The sequence below is a fragment of the Balaenoptera acutorostrata genome, chromosome 13 (genome assembly GCF_949987535.1).
Source record: "Balaenoptera acutorostrata chromosome 13, mBalAcu1.1, whole genome shotgun sequence".
NCBI lineage: Eukaryota > Metazoa > Chordata > Mammalia > Artiodactyla > Balaenopteridae > Balaenoptera > Balaenoptera acutorostrata.
Genome location: NC_080076.1, coordinates 71,347,680 through 71,363,195, shown reverse-complemented (window position 1 = coordinate 71,363,195; position 15,516 = coordinate 71,347,680). Strand labels below are relative to the sequence as shown.

General features: G+C 61.8%; 2 protein-coding genes across 3 annotated transcripts; one reads left to right on the top strand and one right to left on the bottom strand.

Annotated features, from left to right (window-relative positions):
* Positions 1-2,850: 2,850 nt before the first annotated feature.
* On the top strand, positions 2,851-5,537 carry RASL10A (RAS like family 10 member A). The gene is made up of 3 exons (XM_007170739.3): positions 2,851-3,279; positions 4,329-4,453; positions 4,737-5,537. The coding sequence occupies exons 1-3, from the start codon at positions 3,061-3,063 to the stop codon at positions 5,002-5,004; spliced, it is 612 nt and encodes a 203-aa protein (XP_007170801.1). The 5' UTR covers positions 2,851-3,060; the 3' UTR covers positions 5,005-5,537.
* Positions 5,528-10,967, bottom strand: GAS2L1 (growth arrest specific 2 like 1). 2 transcript variants are annotated; one of them, XM_057527213.1, is made up of 6 exons: positions 10,829-10,967; positions 9,225-9,897; positions 7,810-7,917; positions 7,629-7,725; positions 7,368-7,539; positions 5,528-6,842 (listed from the first exon to the last, which is right to left on the bottom strand). In XM_057527213.1, exons 2-6 carry the CDS (start codon positions 9,876-9,878, stop codon positions 5,828-5,830), a joined length of 2,046 nt encoding a protein of 681 aa, XP_057383196.1. In that variant the 5' UTR covers positions 9,879-9,897; positions 10,829-10,967; the 3' UTR covers positions 5,528-5,827. The 2 variants fall into 2 exon arrangements, with proteins under 2 accessions (XP_057383196.1, XP_057383197.1); XM_057527214.1 differs by lacking the exon at positions 7,810-7,917.
* Between the last annotated feature and the right edge of the window lie 4,549 nt (positions 10,968-15,516).

Here is a 15,516-nt window from a genome sequence, read left to right as displayed (position 1 = left end):
GGCCACCAAGGACCCACCGTGCATGAGGCATCCAAGTGGTAAGGGTTTCCCCCATCAGGACTCTGGGGGAGTGAGTTAAGCTGGGACAAGTGATTAACAGGCAGGAAAGACTATGATTAATGGTCAGTGGACTGATGCAGATGGCTGGGCAAGAGGAGTCCAGAGCAAATACCCCTGGGAGCTGGACGTGGTCCACGGTGCTCAACCCCAGAGAAGGGCTGGAATCAGGCTGGATGGGAAGAAACCTTTTGGGCAAATGTCAGGCAGCGGCCGACAGGCAGCCCGAGTTCTCTGGCTAGCTAGTCTTTGGGAAGCCTGGCCCTGGGCGGCCCACTCCTGTCTCAGCTCAGCTCCCACAGTGACAGGGGCTTCCTCAGAGTCCCTCCCTACAGGGCCACAGGCTCCAGCTGACCTCCTCCTGAAGCCCTTCTGGTCTCTGAGCCCCAGTGAAGTTGGGCTTCTCAGAAAGTCAGCTTCAGTGGCCTAAGGTCCTGGGTTCTGGTCCCTGTGCTGCCACTTTCCTGCTCATCCCTTTGAGCCTCAATGAGCACAGCTACAGGCTACAGTCAAGGCTTGGCACATCACAGGTCCTTTTTTTTTTTTTTTTTTGGCCACACCTTGTGGCTTGTGGGATCTTAGTTCCCCGACCAGGGATCGAACCCATGCTCCCTACAGTGGAAGCTTGGAGTCCTAACCGCTGGACCTCCAGGGAATTCCCCACAGGTCCTTGATAAATGGGAACAGCTGCTAGTGATACTGATGGGAGAGTTCCCTTGGGAATGTGTCACCCCTGTGGAGTGTGCACGACTTTGTGGGAGCTTTTGGACATACTCTGTCCAGAGTGTCTTCCATCACTCCAAAAACCACACGCTGGGGCCCAGAGATGCCTCACACACAGCCCTGTTTGTGGTTCCCAAAGAAGCCCTACCCAAGAATAGGGCGCTCTGTCAGAAAGTGAAGCAAGGAAGGTTTCCAGGGTAAGGACACCCAGAGCTGGCTCCCAAGTGTGGGCAGGAGGGTGCTCCAGGCAGGGGTTGGTCCCGAGTGCCCCAAGGAAGACCATAATGATGTCAGCCCCACACCCTGCTGAGTGCCAACAGGGAAGGGGGTGCCTAGTTTATTTACTCCCTGCCTTGTTCCCCAAAGGAACTGAGGCAGCTTACAAAACCCAGATGCCTGAAAAGTTAAAAAGTCAGAGGGGAAATCGGGTGAAGGGAAAAATCACAGCAGGAAAGTAAGATAAAGCCAAGGGTCCCCACTCACTGGGCCTGAAGACCTGGAACACCTGCCAGATGTAGCCACAAGTCTGGCTCTGCTCTCCCTAGTGGCTGAGAAGAAGAGTGAAAGCAGACCCATATCCCTGATCCAGGTACCATCTCCTGCTCCCAGGAGGATGAACCCCATTCCCCACTTCAAGACTCAGCTCCTTCTCCCTCTCCCACTTCTCCCAGGCTGGGGTGGGCATGTTGTCTGTGCTCTTACAATTCCTGCATCCCATCCCTAGAACGTTCTCTCTTAAGGCAGGACTTTAAAAAAAATCTATTTCAGCATCCTGGCAAGCAGTAAGATTGGGGATGTTTGTTGAAGACAGATAAGAAAAACCCTTGTTCAGTGCAGAAACAGACATGCCTGTGCATTTCACCCAGTACCTGGGCATCAGAGATGTGGGAGCCCCCCACTGTAGGGGGTAGGCAAGCAGAGGCAGAGGATGGGGCCGGTAAACCCAGACTTCCCAAGCCCTGATGGGGAAGGAGCTTACCGCCAGCTCCAGGGAGGGATTTGGGCTCTGGGAATCTGGCGTGGAGGCTGCAGGGTTTGAGGGAAGCTACAGTGGAGACTTAGAAAACTTGGCCTTAGCCATGATGAAGGTGGTGTCGACCAATTTCTGGATCTTTCAGCATTGTTGGGACAGGGATTTGGGGCTGAGCTGCTGGGACCTGGTGCATACCGGGTTCAGCACCCTCTGTCCCACGCCCCCCTCCATGATGCCATTTGACATGTTATTTAGTGCTGGCCATTTACCCCTGTGGTCAGGAGGGAGGTGGGAGAGCTCCTCAGAGGAGACCGCAGGGTGGTGGGTCAGGGGCCACCCACTGCCCCCCTACCTCGGAGAGTCCCCTCTCCAGCCTTAGTTTTCTTTTCCTCTCTCAGAGACACCAGGTTGAGGCTTTGATTCAAGGATCACATATCTTAGTATAGGGCTTCGCACGTAGTAGGTTCTCAAGAAAAGGTGTCTGCCTTTGATGGATGTGGAGCAGAGCCGGCGCAGTGCGGCAACTCGCCCAAGGTCACACAGCTGGGCCGGATCCGACCCGGGCGCCCTGACTCCAGCGGGCCGGATTTGTGAGGAGCCAGCTTGGGGGAGCGGTGTTTGGAGGAGGGGACAAGGATGTGGGCGGGAAGGGACTTCTATTTTGGAGCGGGTGACAGGAGTGCGGAACGCAGAGGGGGCTGGGTCCCTCCCCGGGCTCCCCGAGTCCCAGTCACCTTCCCGCGACCCTTCCCGGGAGGGGCGTCCCGGGCGGGTAGGGGGGAGGTGGGAGGGGCGGGCGGGCAGGCGGTTACCTCATCGCCGCCTCCGGGAGGCTCCGCTCACTCGCTTCCTCGCGCCGCCGGCTGGGGCGGCGACTCCGGGCGCCGGAGCGAGAGAAGGACAGAGGGACGGAGGCGCCGAGAGGCAGCGCCGCCCCCAGCGTCCCTCTCCGCCGCGGGACCCGAGCGGCAAGGGGGTCCGACCTCGGTGCCCCGCGCTGCGGGCGGCGCCTCCAGTCGCGCTGCGGGAGGAGGCCGTGTCTGTGCGCGGCGCGCTCTGTCTGTTCTCTCCCGAGCTTGGCACCCGCCGGAGCTGCTCGCACGTCTTCCGTCGGCCTGCTCGGCTGTCTGTCTGCCCTCCCACCGCCAGTTGCGTCCTCCGGCCTGGCCTCCCTGGGCCCCGCGTGCTCCGAGGGGCGATGAGGAACGCGGCGGGGCCGGGGCGCACGGGGTAGGGCGCGCGGCGCGCGCCGAGCGGCGCCGGCCCATGAGGCTTCTCAGCGCGGGGCGCGGCAGCACGCGCGGGCCATGGGGGGCAGCCTGCGGGTGGCGGTGCTGGGCGCCCCGGGCGTGGGCAAGACAGCCATCATCCGCCAGTTCCTGTTCGGTGACTACCCCGAGCGCCACCGGCCCACGGACGGGCCGCGCCTCTACCGGCCCGCGGTGCTGCTTGACGGCGCCGTCTACGACCTGAGCATCCGCGACGGCGACGGTGCTGGCCCCGGTCAGAGCCCCGGGGGGCTAGAGGTAGCAGCTCGAGGAGTGGGCAGGGGCGTGTGACAGCATGTGTGTGGGTGCTCGGTACACACGTGCGTGTCCGCGTGGACGGCCCAGGGGTGCCCGACTGTGTTCATGGGCCGAAGGGTGAATGTGTGTCCTGGCGTTTGTGTCTCACCCCTTCTGCTGGCCTGAAGTTGCCCCCAAATCAGGCCCGAGACCCGACGAGTTTGCAAGGTGGCTTTTTCTAGCTCGCTTAAGTGCCTCTCTATTTGCCTGCCTCCGCTGGTGGGTGGGGATCCATGCGTGGGGGAGCATGGTCCTGCCTCCCTGAGAGTGAGCGTTGTGGGTCTGGGGCCTTGAGCAGAGCCACAGTGGGAGAGGTTGAAGCCAGACATAGGGGTGTACTTTCTAGGCGGATCATTCTCTGCTCCCTCATTCCTGTGACCTGAAGCAAAGACTCTTCTAGTAATTTTGCAAAGTCCAGGACAGACTTTGAATCCTTGGAGCTGATGCCTTCGAGAGGTGAAGAGGAAAGAGCAGGCAGGATTAAGCAGGGCTTCCTGGAGGGGCTGGCATTTGGGCTAAACCTGGAAGGATGAGTGAAATTTTGATGAAAAGAAGTGGTGGAAGCATTCCAGGTGGGAAGAGCAGCATGTGCTTAGGCCGAAGGCCTAAACGTGTACAGCTGCCGCTAATTAGTGGTCTCCGCGGGCTAGGGGAACACCGGCCGAGGGCTTTGGAATTAGGCTGAGGCGTAACTACCAAGGAGGGGGTCTGGGGAGGGGCGGGGTTTGCCCCGAGTTGAACTGTGGGAAACTGGAGGAGGAGGAAGAAGATAGGAGTGAGGGGAGAGGAGACCTAGAGTGAAGGTCAGGCACAGTTTTAAAATTCATACCCCAGCGGCCGTGAGGACAGTAGGGCCCAGGGAGCTTGGGAGAGAGGGCGCACAGACGAGGATGAGGTTGGCCAAGGCCTGAGCATGAACTGTGGGTTTAGCGTCAAGGCCCCTGCAGGAGGCCTGGGCATGGGAGAGTGGGAAGGGGGGACTCCGGCAAATTCTGGCCTCCCGCCCCCAGGAGTGGCCGGACCCTAAAGACTGGAGCTTGCAGGACACGGACGCCTTCGTGCTCGTCTATGATATCTGCAGCCCAGACAGCTTCGACTATGTGAAGGCGCTGCGGCAGCGCATCGCGGACACCAGGTAGGTGAGCGGCGCGGCGGAGGGGACTGTTTGCGGGTCTGGCCAGGCCTTTGCCCGAGGTGAGTGAGGGCGTTCTTCTGCCATCTTGGGCCTGGTCTCAGGCCTTCTGGGCCTGGCCTCTAGCCCTGTGCGGTCTTTAGGCCTGGCTCTTCGTGTCTTTGTGGTTCTGGTATTTGCTGGGGGGGTCTCTGGCCGCAAGAGGGGAATGTATATACCCACTTGGGGGGATTCTCCGGCCATGGGGTCCGTGGCACCGCGACCCTCTTCCCCATTTGGCCCCCAGACCGGCGGGCGCACCCGAGGCGCCCATCCTTGTGGTGGGCAACAAGCGGGACCGGCAGCGGCTGCGGTTCGGGCCTCGGCGCGCACTGGCTGCGCTAGTGCGCAGGGGCTGGCGCTGTGGATACCTCGAGTGCTCAGCCAAGTACAATTGGCACGTGCTGCGTCTCTTCCGCGAGCTGCTGCGCTGCGCTTTGGTGCGCGCACGCCCTGCGCATCCGGCTCTGCGCCTGCAGGGGGCGCTGCATCCGGCGCGCTGCAGCCTCATGTGATCGAATTGGACGACACCGCCGATGGCGGGGAGGGGTCCGCCATTTGACTGGAACAACTGGGGACCTGGATTGGACGAGATTGCCCAACTTCTCTCGGATTGGACAGGACAGTCTCCTCCCTGATTGGCTGAGGAACGCTCCCACCCAGTCTCCTGGGCGACAGGCTTCTGTTTGAATCTCATTGGACCCAGCTAGGCCCCATTGGACAGTCCTTTCTGGGACCTCATTGGGTCACGATCCCATTGGATGGAAGGGACTTGGTTATGCATCTGATTGGAAGCTCTCAGACTGCTCTTGGAGTTTCATTGGACAAACAGTTAAATCCCACCTCTCAGGAGGAAATAAAGGGGGAAACAACTCAAGTGCACCTGGCACTTCTGGATGGCAGGATAATCTTAAACCTAAAGGTCAGGGCTGCAAGGCATTGCCCCCTGGCAATTAACTCCAGAATCCCAACCTGTAATGAGGGCCCCCAAATGGGTGTGATGGCCCCAAGGCTGAGTCCCCAAGAAGCAGACACAAGCAGCTGGAACAAAACTTTACTGTCAGGCTCTGCAGGGCCACAGGACCTCAGGAAGGGTCCTTATTGGGCTGGCCCAGCCCCCTCTAAGGCATTCAATAATATTAGTAATTAAATAGCAATGCTCATCCCCCAACCGGAATGTACAACAGAGGTCCCATTGTGCCATGTGGTCCCAAGGGGTCTGGTCCCATGAGGTCTGGTCCCCAAGAGGCAGGGGAGGGGGCTCCCTGATGCAGAGGGGTTAAGGCCACAAAGGAAAAGGAGAAGGAATGGGGGACTGGGGGCAGCTGGGCTGGTCCATCACATCCAGGAATCCGGCTCAGCCCTTGGGCTGACTGAGTGCAGGGCATGCCAGGCCCTGGTCTCCGTGGGTCCAGATGGGCGGCGGGGGCCCCTCGGTGTGGGGATGCGTGAGGGTTTTCGGTCTGGCTGTGTGTCCATCCGGCCTCGTGCCCAGGTCCTCAGGGGCTCTGGGCCGGCCATGGGGCTCCCAGGTGCATCTGGTGGGCCCCCTACACCGGGGCAGGGGTTGCCTTCATCGGAAGAGCTGGACAGAGCTGGGCCTCGGGGCCCGGGCAGCCCATTGGGCATCCTGCCAGAGTCTGCGGGTTGGCCACACTTGCCACCCAGGACGCTGAGGGACGAAGAGGAGGAGCTGGAGGAACAGTAGGCTGAGTCAGGAGCTGGAGGGTCTGGGGCCCGAACCAGGTCAGGGGCTGGTCCAGTGGGGGTCCCGCCAGCAGCAACCTCAAGGGCTCGGGCATTGGCCAGGAACTCCTCTTCCAGGCGCCGGAATAGTTGCTGCTCCTGCTTTGGGTCAAGCTGCAGGGGGGTGCGGAAGACACTGGCTGGGGTGGTGCTCAACTCTGTACTGGAGATGGGGACCCGGGGAGGCCGGGGGGCCGCGGGGCTGTGGGCACGGGGAGTCTGGGGGCTGCTCCTGCCCCGTGGCATCCACGAGTGCTGCCCATCTCGGTCCCGACGCACCAGCAGCACAGCCTGCTCTTCACGGCTCTGGCTCCGGGCCCGCCGGGCAGGGCTGGGGCCCAACAGCTGGCCTCCCCTGCCTCCTGGGGCCCCACGCGGCCGCCCCCGATCCAGCCGGTCTCGGGACTGGCTGCGCGGGGCGGGGGGGCGTCTCGGGGAGGCCGGAGTGCCTGTGGTCACCCGCCGGCTGGGCCGTTCCCGTCGGGGGCCAGTGCCTGAGTCTTCACTGCGGGCACCAAGGGGGCCGCTCTGGGCTGAGGAGGCTGAGGAATCGCTGTCCCCGGAATAGCGGCGGGAGCGGGGATGGGGGGGCAGCTGGTCCCGGACCCTGGGGCAGGGGAGCAAGAGAGAGAGCTGGGGCAACGCGGAGGGGACTGGCGTGCAGAAAGGGCAGGGAGAGTAAGGAACCAGCAGCCGCGTGGTTGGGGGGGGGGGGGAAGGCACCTGTGGTGTGGTGACGGGGGTGCCAAGGGTGTCTGTTGCCCTGGGGACTTCCAGGGAGAAGTGAGAGGCTCTGCCACAGCTTCCTGCAGCCAGGGCCACCCCCGCCGCCCCAAGGCAGCAGAAGTAAGGCCCTAAGCTCCCCCTCCCCGGGCCTCCGGTTTCCTGGGCAGGCCAGCGGGAAGCAGGGTTGGACTGGCCGCCACCCAGCCCCCAAGGCCCGCCCAGCTGTGTTGTTCGTTTGGTTGGGTTGCCATGGAGACGGGAAGCCAGGCCCGCCGCCCCGCCCCCGCCCCCCCCTCCTCGAACTTTTCCCAGGGTGTGAGTCACTGGAGCACAGTCATCCAGGCCAGAGCGGGCGCCCCCACCCCCACCCCCTGGACCCCTCACCCCGTGTCCTCCTGCTTCTCACCTGAGCGGGGTCTCGGGCCCTTCCTTCGAGCTGCGTAAGCTAATGGGTGTCACCTCCGGGCGGGAGCCCCTGCGCTCACCCCCGGGGGCTGGGCTACCAGCTCGGGGGCTGCGGGTGGGCGACACCCGCTGCGGGGAGAAGGTGCGGGCCCTCGTCTGGGGTGGGCGGTGGGCTGCAGGGAGAGAGGACGGGCGGCGCATGAGAGGTGGGGCCACAGAGGTGCCTGCCCCCCCCCCCCCCCCCCCCGCCGTGGGCACTGACCCGTGGAGGAGCAGCGGCAGGGGTCGTGCTTGTCCAGGTAGTGCTCCAGCGTGTCCCAGCCACCGCCCACGCGCACCATCACGTGGCTTCTCAGCACCTGTGGGAGCCCGGCGTGGGCAGGTCACGGCCTGTCCCCCCACCTCCCAGGCTGCCACCTGCTCAGGTAGCCCCTGGCTCTCACCCGCACAAAGATGAGCAGACTGGAGTCTCCCACGCGGTATTTTCCCTCCGAGACTTTGATCATGGGAAACTGGTCTGGGCAGGTGCAGCGCCCCAAGATCTCTCTCACCTGAGGCCAGAGAGAGGCTGGAGGTCAGGGGTCAGGTCACTCCTCCCCGGGCCCGATGTCAGCAACTCCAGGGTCAGAAGGAAGTAAGTCCTTCTGGAAGCTCTCCTTCCCCTTTGGCTACCAGGGGTCAGGGAGCTGACTAGGAAAAGATGGAGGGACTGTGGTTGGGCCAGGGCCTGGGACCCCAACAAGGCACATCCTGGAAGTCCCTGAGCCCTGGGGGAGTCCTCACTCCCCCTCGCCCACTTCACAGACATGAATTTGAGACCCACAGAGAGGCCAGGTTTGGGGAGGAGGCAGGAGTGCCACAGACATGTGGGGCACACGCATACACCAACGTGCACACCAGGCCACCCGCCCAGCTAGCACACATCTGCCCACATGCTCCCCCAGGCCGGGAGCTGCCAGGCTGGCTGTGTGGGCGGCCCGCCCGCCTCCTTGCCCACAGCGGAGCTGCTGAGAAAATGAGCAGGTGGAGCCTCTGGTGACCCTGGCCCAGGATGGGGTGGGGTGGCAGCCTCTGCCCACAGCCATCCGGCTACCCGCCTCCAGGACGGGCACATCATGTCCTAACCTCCTGATAAGAAGGAAACTCTTGGCCGGGCTGTGGGGGTGTTAGGGACACCTAGGTCCCGGGAAGAGGAGGAGGGAGCGGGGGTCATGGTCTGGCACCTCCTATGCTCAGGGTAGAACTAATCCTGCAGCTCCTGAAAGGACTTTAGCTCCCAGTAGCAGCAGCTACTCCAGGCTGGGTTTCCCAGATAAGTGACATGTGCAGGGCCCTGGGGAGGAGAAGGGACCTGCAGAGCCCCTGGGAGCTTCCCTAGTCACTCACTGAGCACCTACTGTGTGCCAAGCGCCTTGCCCAGGACCGAACAACACAGGCACCCATTCAACCTCGAGCTCAGTGATAGTGTGAATGCAAATGTCTAGCAGCTAAGCGCAGGGAGGGCATACAGGAGGGGCTCAAATCACGCGGCCCCCAGGATGAAGGAACACCTAGCACTTATCTGGTGCATGGTTACCACAGAAAGGAAGCAGGGAGATCGTGCAATGGAGCCCGAGTTTTCTCCCAGGCCGTTATGGGCCCTGTGACCTCACCCAGCACCTCTCCCTCTCTGGGCCTGCTCAACTCCTTGGGGCCAGGTATCCACTTGGTGCCCAACATAAGCACTCTTTCCATGGGGCAGGCTGTCCTGCAGATACAAGGATAGGCCCCCGGAGGTTGCAGGCACCACCCTGCTGTCTGGTCCCTGGGTAAAGGGAGAGTAAGCCAGGCCGCCGGGCATGCGCACTCAGGGACTCACCAGCTCGTCAAGGTTGCGCAGGTCGCTGGGTGTCATGCGGGGCCCGCGGGCGGGAGCCCCCGGGGCGGTGGCGATCTCGGCAGCAGCAGCGGCGGCGGTGGCAGCGTCCTCCCCGGCACTGGGGGCGTTGGGGGCCGGGGGCGCGGCGCGCAGCTCCTGCTCAATCTCCTGTTCGAACTGCACAAGGCGAGGGGCCAGCAGGCCGAGGCGGGCCCCGCGCCGCGCCACCTCCAGCAGGCACAGCACCACGCTTTTCTCATTCTTTCGCAGCACCAAGTCCTCGGTCTCGAACATGAGCACTTCGGGCACACCCAGCTCTGCGCGGCACCAGCCGATGAAGGTGGCCACGTTGTCTCGGGCCATGAAGGAGCCGGGTGCCACGCTGTGTGCCTGGAAGGCCACCCCACGGGCTGGGCGGGCGGCGGCCATCGCGCGGGCGGCCTCGGTGACGGCATTGGCATGCTGGCACAGGGTGGTGCCCGTGGCCAGCCCCGTCAGGAAGCCATCGCCACCGCTGGGCAGACCCAGGCCGTACAAGGCGTTGAGCCACTCGGCCAGGTCCTCCTTCATGGCCTCCACATAGGCCTCACTTGAGCGGAACGGCCGCACGCTCTTGGCTGCCGAGCCCGCGATGCCCACCACGGGGTCTGCCATGCCCAGGCCAGCCGAGTCACTGTGGGCAGGGACACGGATCAGGATGGCTGTGAGGACCCAGCAGGTGCTCAGTACAGGCTATGCCGCTGACCACCTGCACCCGCCTGTCGTTTCAGACCAAATGCCTGGGTTTGAGCCCTGGCTGTGAGAAACTCTTCGCCTTAGTTTTCCCGTCTGCAAAATGGGTACAATAATAGTACCTTCCTCATAGGAACTAATGGGATGATTTTTATAAATGACTTAGTGTCCATAAGTGTTTGCTGCTTGGTTCTTTGGGGGAGGGGGGGACTGAAGGACTTGGCCGAGTCCTCCCGCCCAGGCAGGGAGGCACCCATCCTTACTGCCCCTGTGATAGGTGAAGAGATGAGCCCTAGAGAGATGTAGCCCACGGCCCTGGACTCACAGTAGGAACCCCGGTCCCGACCTCAGAGAGGGGTTAGGTCGACTGCTCAGGGCTGGTGGCGATCCCACTTCCTCCGGAAAGATCCCAGGTCCTCCCTCAGCCCCCCTTCCGTAAGGGCTGTGTCATTCTAACGACAGAACAGCAGCAGTAGTAAAGTAATCGCAATGACCTTGGCCACGTCTGAGCGTGCAGTGATATTATCTCCATTTTACAGATGAGGAAACTGAGGCGCAGAGCTCGCTTAAGGTCACAGAGCAGTGGGTGGCGGAGCCGGGCCGACCTGCCCTCGTTGCTGATCCGGCAACCGGCTGGCCCGGGCCAGGCCCCGCCTCCTCCAAGGAGCCTCTCTAGCGCCCCAGGCTGGTGCCTGTGAGCCGGGACTCAGAAGGGCCTTCGCCAGTCCTGGCTGTCCTCTGGGCTTCGGCCCAGAGAGGGTGCGGGGCTGCCCAAGGTCACACAGCCCTGGGGAACAGAGGCCCGCGGCTGCCGCCGCCAGGTCCCCTTCAGTGTGAGCCGGGCAGTGGGTGCTGGGGGTCCCCGCGCTCACCTGGCTCATCCCGCGGCCTCGGGGAGCATCGCCCCGGCAGGGCCGGAGCCGGGCCGAGCCGCCGCAGGGAGGCGCCGCCCGAGCTACAGCAGATCCCTGTCCCACCACCGCGTCCTCCTTGCCTGCAGTCTCCGCCCCGCCTCTCTGGAATTCGGATCCGGCCCGGAGGGGGTGGGCGGGGCCGCGCTCTCTTAAAGGGGACGCGCTGTTCCCGGCCTGGGGAGGGGCTGGAGTCTCCATATGCGGGGCGGGCCACGGACTCGGCCCAGCCCTGAGCGGAGGCGGGACCACTGCCCCCAGGCGACCCTTCCAGACCAGAAGTCCCATCCCCAGCCAGGCTAGTCCTCACGGTCCCCTCCACCCTCCTTGGTCTCCTGGGGAGGGGTTTGGGTGTTTCTAGTTGCTCTGCCTCCCCAGATAGTGGCCTCCCCGGGTGAGCACAAACGGGCAGTTCCCAAGACGAACTCAGGAAGCGATAGGGGCCTGGGGATGCAAGTCACCTCCGGCCGGAGTGGACCTCCTTAGGTCAGATAAATGAGGCCGTCCAGCCTTGGGTGGCGGGCTTCCTATCAGCAACGCCGGCCTGGGGGAGGGGGAGGATGGCTTCGTTTTACCCCCACTCAACCACTGGCTCCTTATCGAATGCTCTTTGTTAACCCTCAGGTTAGGGGAATCCGTTTCTCAGATGAGGACACTGAGGCTGGGGGTGGGTAGGTGGGTGGCTGAGGCCCACGTTTCTGACGCTGCGGCCCATACCCTGCAGTGGGGACAGGCCAGTCCTGGACCACCTCTGGCTATCGGGGTGGGGCATGGAATGAACGGCAGAGGCTAGGCGGCAGCCTGGCTCTGGAGAGTTAAGACCCGTTGGTTTCTTTTCAAACTGCAGAGGAGGGACCTGGCTGGGACCAGCGGGAAATCCTGCCCCTGCTGCGGCTGGGCGGGGACACCAGGCCTGGCTGGGCAGCAGCCTCACTGGCCAGGCGGGGCTGCTTTGGGGAAGCACCACCACCAACAGCCGATGCTCAGAGCTTTAATAAAGCTCCTACTGTGTGCCAGGCCAGCTGTGTACCCTTGACCTGAAGGAACCAATGAGTCACCTCTATGAGGGACACTCATGCCCAAACTTGGGCTGAGTCAGGAGAGTAGCTGGTGGCGCCGGGATTTGAACAATGACTATTATGGGAATACCCTCATTCAAGGATCGGGGCATTTGTTACCTACTATGTGCCTGACCTCCTGGTGGCAGGCTGCTCACATGCATCATCTCACTGAGTCCTCATGACCTTTCAAAAGGTGGGCTCTTACCCCAATACCCAGGTCGTGCAGGTCCCACTCTACCCTCTCCACAGCCCCCTCCATCCACTGCAGAGTGAGGAAGGCCCATGCCTAGAAGTAGTAACTAACGGCTGACATTGACATGGAGCCTACTGGGTGCTGTGTCTTTTGGCACCGCAAACCAAGAGCAAAAAGCAGAGAACAAAACAGAGCCAGCTCCCAGGCTCACAGTCTAGAGGTGGCTCCTGGGCTGCAACAGGGACAAGGCACTGGGGAGAAGAGAGCGGGGAGCAGGAGTGGGGGTGGGATGGGCCTGCAATTTTTTTAAAAATTTATTTATTTAGTATTTATTTTCGGCTTCATTGGGTCTTTGTTGCTGCACGCGGAGGCTACTCTTCATTGTGGTGCGTGGGCTTCTCATTGCAGTGGCTTCTCTTGTTGCAGAGCATGGGCTCTAGGTGCGCAAGCTTCAATAGTTGTGGCATGTGGGCTCAGTAGTTGTGGCTCACAGGCTCTAGAGTGCAGGCTCAGTAGTTGTGGCGCATGGGCTTAGTTGCTCCACGGCATGTGGGATCTTCTGGGACCAGGGATTGAACCTGTGTCCCCTGCATTGGCAGGCGGATTCTTAACCACCGTGCCACCAGGGAAGTCCCTGTTTGTTTGTTTTTTAATATTTATTTATTTGGCTGCGCCAGGTCTTAGTTGCGGCAAGAGGGATCTTTGTTGCAGCAAGAGGGATCTTTGTTGCAGCATGTGGGATCTAGTTCCCTGACCAGGGATTGAACCCGGGCCCCCTGCATTGGGAGAACGGAGTCTTAGCCACTGGACCACCAGGGATGTCCCGGGCCTGTAATTTTTGATCAGTGAACAGTAAAGGTGAGGGAGGGAGCTGTGTGGATATCTGGAAGGAAAGTGTTTCAGGCTCAGGGAATAGCCAGGGCAAAGGTCAAGGTGGGTGTGTGCCTGGTGTGTTCAAGAAAGAGGGAGGTGACCTGTGAGGCTGGGTGGAGGCAGATGGAGGCGGGGCTGAGGGGGCCACGCCTCTTTTGAGGGACCTGGGAGCCATGGAGGGAATTAGAGCAGGGGAGGGGTGTGACCTGAGTTAGGTCATAACAGGTTCCCTGTGGTAGTGTGGTGGGCAGGGCAGGGGCCCTGGAGGAAACCAGGTGGTGCCAATGTTGAGAGGAGTTGGATTCTGGCTGTATTTTGAGGGGAAAGCAGATAGAATGTGCTGGTGAATTGGGTGTGAAGGTGAGGACAGAGTCCCAGGTTTGGGGCCACTGATAACCTGGGGAGGACAGGATTGCTGCAGATGGGGCAGGGGAAGATCAGGGTGTGGAAACTAAGTAATTAAATTCTCAAAACAATGCTTTTATGCGTTCTCCTTTTACAATTTTGGGAAACTGAGGCCCAGAGAGGGAAAGGGATGTGTGTGGTCAGCAGCTGTGCAGGAATTTGACCCCTGCTCATATCTACCTCGTGTCACTGCAGGGTCCTGGACACAAGAGAGGTCAGACTGAACCTAGGCCCTGCTGTTGGTCATTGGGTGAGACAGTTAAGCTCCCTGAGTCAGTTGCAGTGTCTGTAAAATGGGACAACAGTAGTCACACCACAGAGTTGTGAAAATGTTATTACTCAGCCGAGTGCAGCCAGGGCATACATCCACTGCTCCTCTGAGGAGGAGGAGCCGAGGGGGGATTGTTCCTCTCTATCTCCAGTCCCCTGAGCTGTGGCCTGCCATCACAGAGGCCCACTGCAGACCAGAGACTCCAATATTCTGACTCTAGGACACATGGCAGGTGTGGTGCCCACTGGTGTGGCCAGACCCATGGCCCAGGCCATGGAGGGCCTTGGCTTTGACCCCCTCTATCGTAAGGCGTCCTCTCCTCTTCCTGGCAGGAGCAAGGGAAGCATAGACACCGCTGGTGGGACGAGAGGTTTGGGCTATGGTTGTCCTGAGCCCATCCCCACAGACCCCACAGGCCACCTTCGAGTACAGAACGCTGCGGCTCCAGTGCAGGCTCAGGCTGGCCCTTGGGCAACGGGCACATGGCTGGATTTCCAGCCTCGGTTGCTGGGCGCTAGGGCGCAGCCTGCTGGCCTTGGTTGCAGCCGGAGGTTGGACAGTGGGCTTGCGGGCAGGCCCCAGCCCTGGCACTGAGCAGCTCAGGTCCTGGCTGGTTCCATCCGATGCCGTCCGGGCTAGACTGACCTGTAAGCATGGCCCAGGATGAGTTGGTGACCCAGGGGGGCTTCAGGATGCTTTGTCCAGATGTGGGTCCAACCATGACGACTGCTCCTGCCCCGGCTGTGGGGTGAGTGACCCCAAGCTCCCCTGCGCTGCCTCCTGTGCCCCGGAGGAGAAGCAGGACCAGAAAGCCTGGAAGGCCCACTTTCCCACCAGCCTCCATCTCCCTGTGCTCACGCTCACCCTGCACCCGGCAGCTCTGTTAGGAGTGGGGCAGGATGGGGCGGCTCCAGGGTCTGTGGTTGGGCCTAGGGGCGTGGGGTCTGGCCCTGTCACTGCACTGTCCTCGGCCCCAATTTCCTCCCTTGGAGGTGAGCCACTCCCTGTGAGCCTTTGTCCACGCGTAGGGGCAGAGATCGGTCTCCCACTGACCCCTGAACCTTGGCCTGGGTCTGCAGGGTGTGGTCTTGTGGGACCACGAGGGTGTGCCGGAAATTTTTATTCTAAGTGTGACTGACCAGGAGCTCTTGAGAATTGGGAGCGGCGTGAGGAACCCGGTTTCCACTCCCCACCCCATCCCCAGGCTTCAGCCAGCTCTGCGCAGCCCTTTGAGACAGGGCTTGGAACCCACGCTGCCTGAGGGCATCTGAGGTCAGTGCAGTCCAGACGTTTCTTTTGGCTGAGAGGACCTGGCCTGCCTGACGTAAGTACCTCCCCTGGGCCTAGGTGCCAGGGATGCGAGGCTGCTCCTGCGGGGGGCCTCAAGCTCTGGGCAGGAGTTAGGCAACGCCTGTCACACTTGGTGGCTGTCCCTGCAGCAGCTGCTGGGAGGGCTGCTCGTGGTCCCCTACCCTAGCTTGTGCTGCAGGCCGGGGAGGGGGTGGACTGGGCACCCAACCCTTTAGAAATAGGATGTCTGTGGGTGGCAGGTCAGGAGGGGGAGAGCGCAGGCTCTGAGGAGCCCCCTTGGGCCTGAAGGCAAGTTTCATCTCCTCACCTGAGCCACGGGGTGCTCACTCCTGCCTCAGGGGCTGATGAGCACTTGGCACGATGCAGGAGCCCGGTGACAGAGACCGGTGATGTCGTGGGTGCGTTCGGGCCTCAGGAATGTGAACTCTGGCTCTGACACCTGCCAAGACTGAGGTGGGAGCGTCCTTGGCCCCTTGCGAGAACAGCACTGGCCTGTGTGGTGGGACTGCGGGGAGGAAGGCAGAGAGGGCAGCTC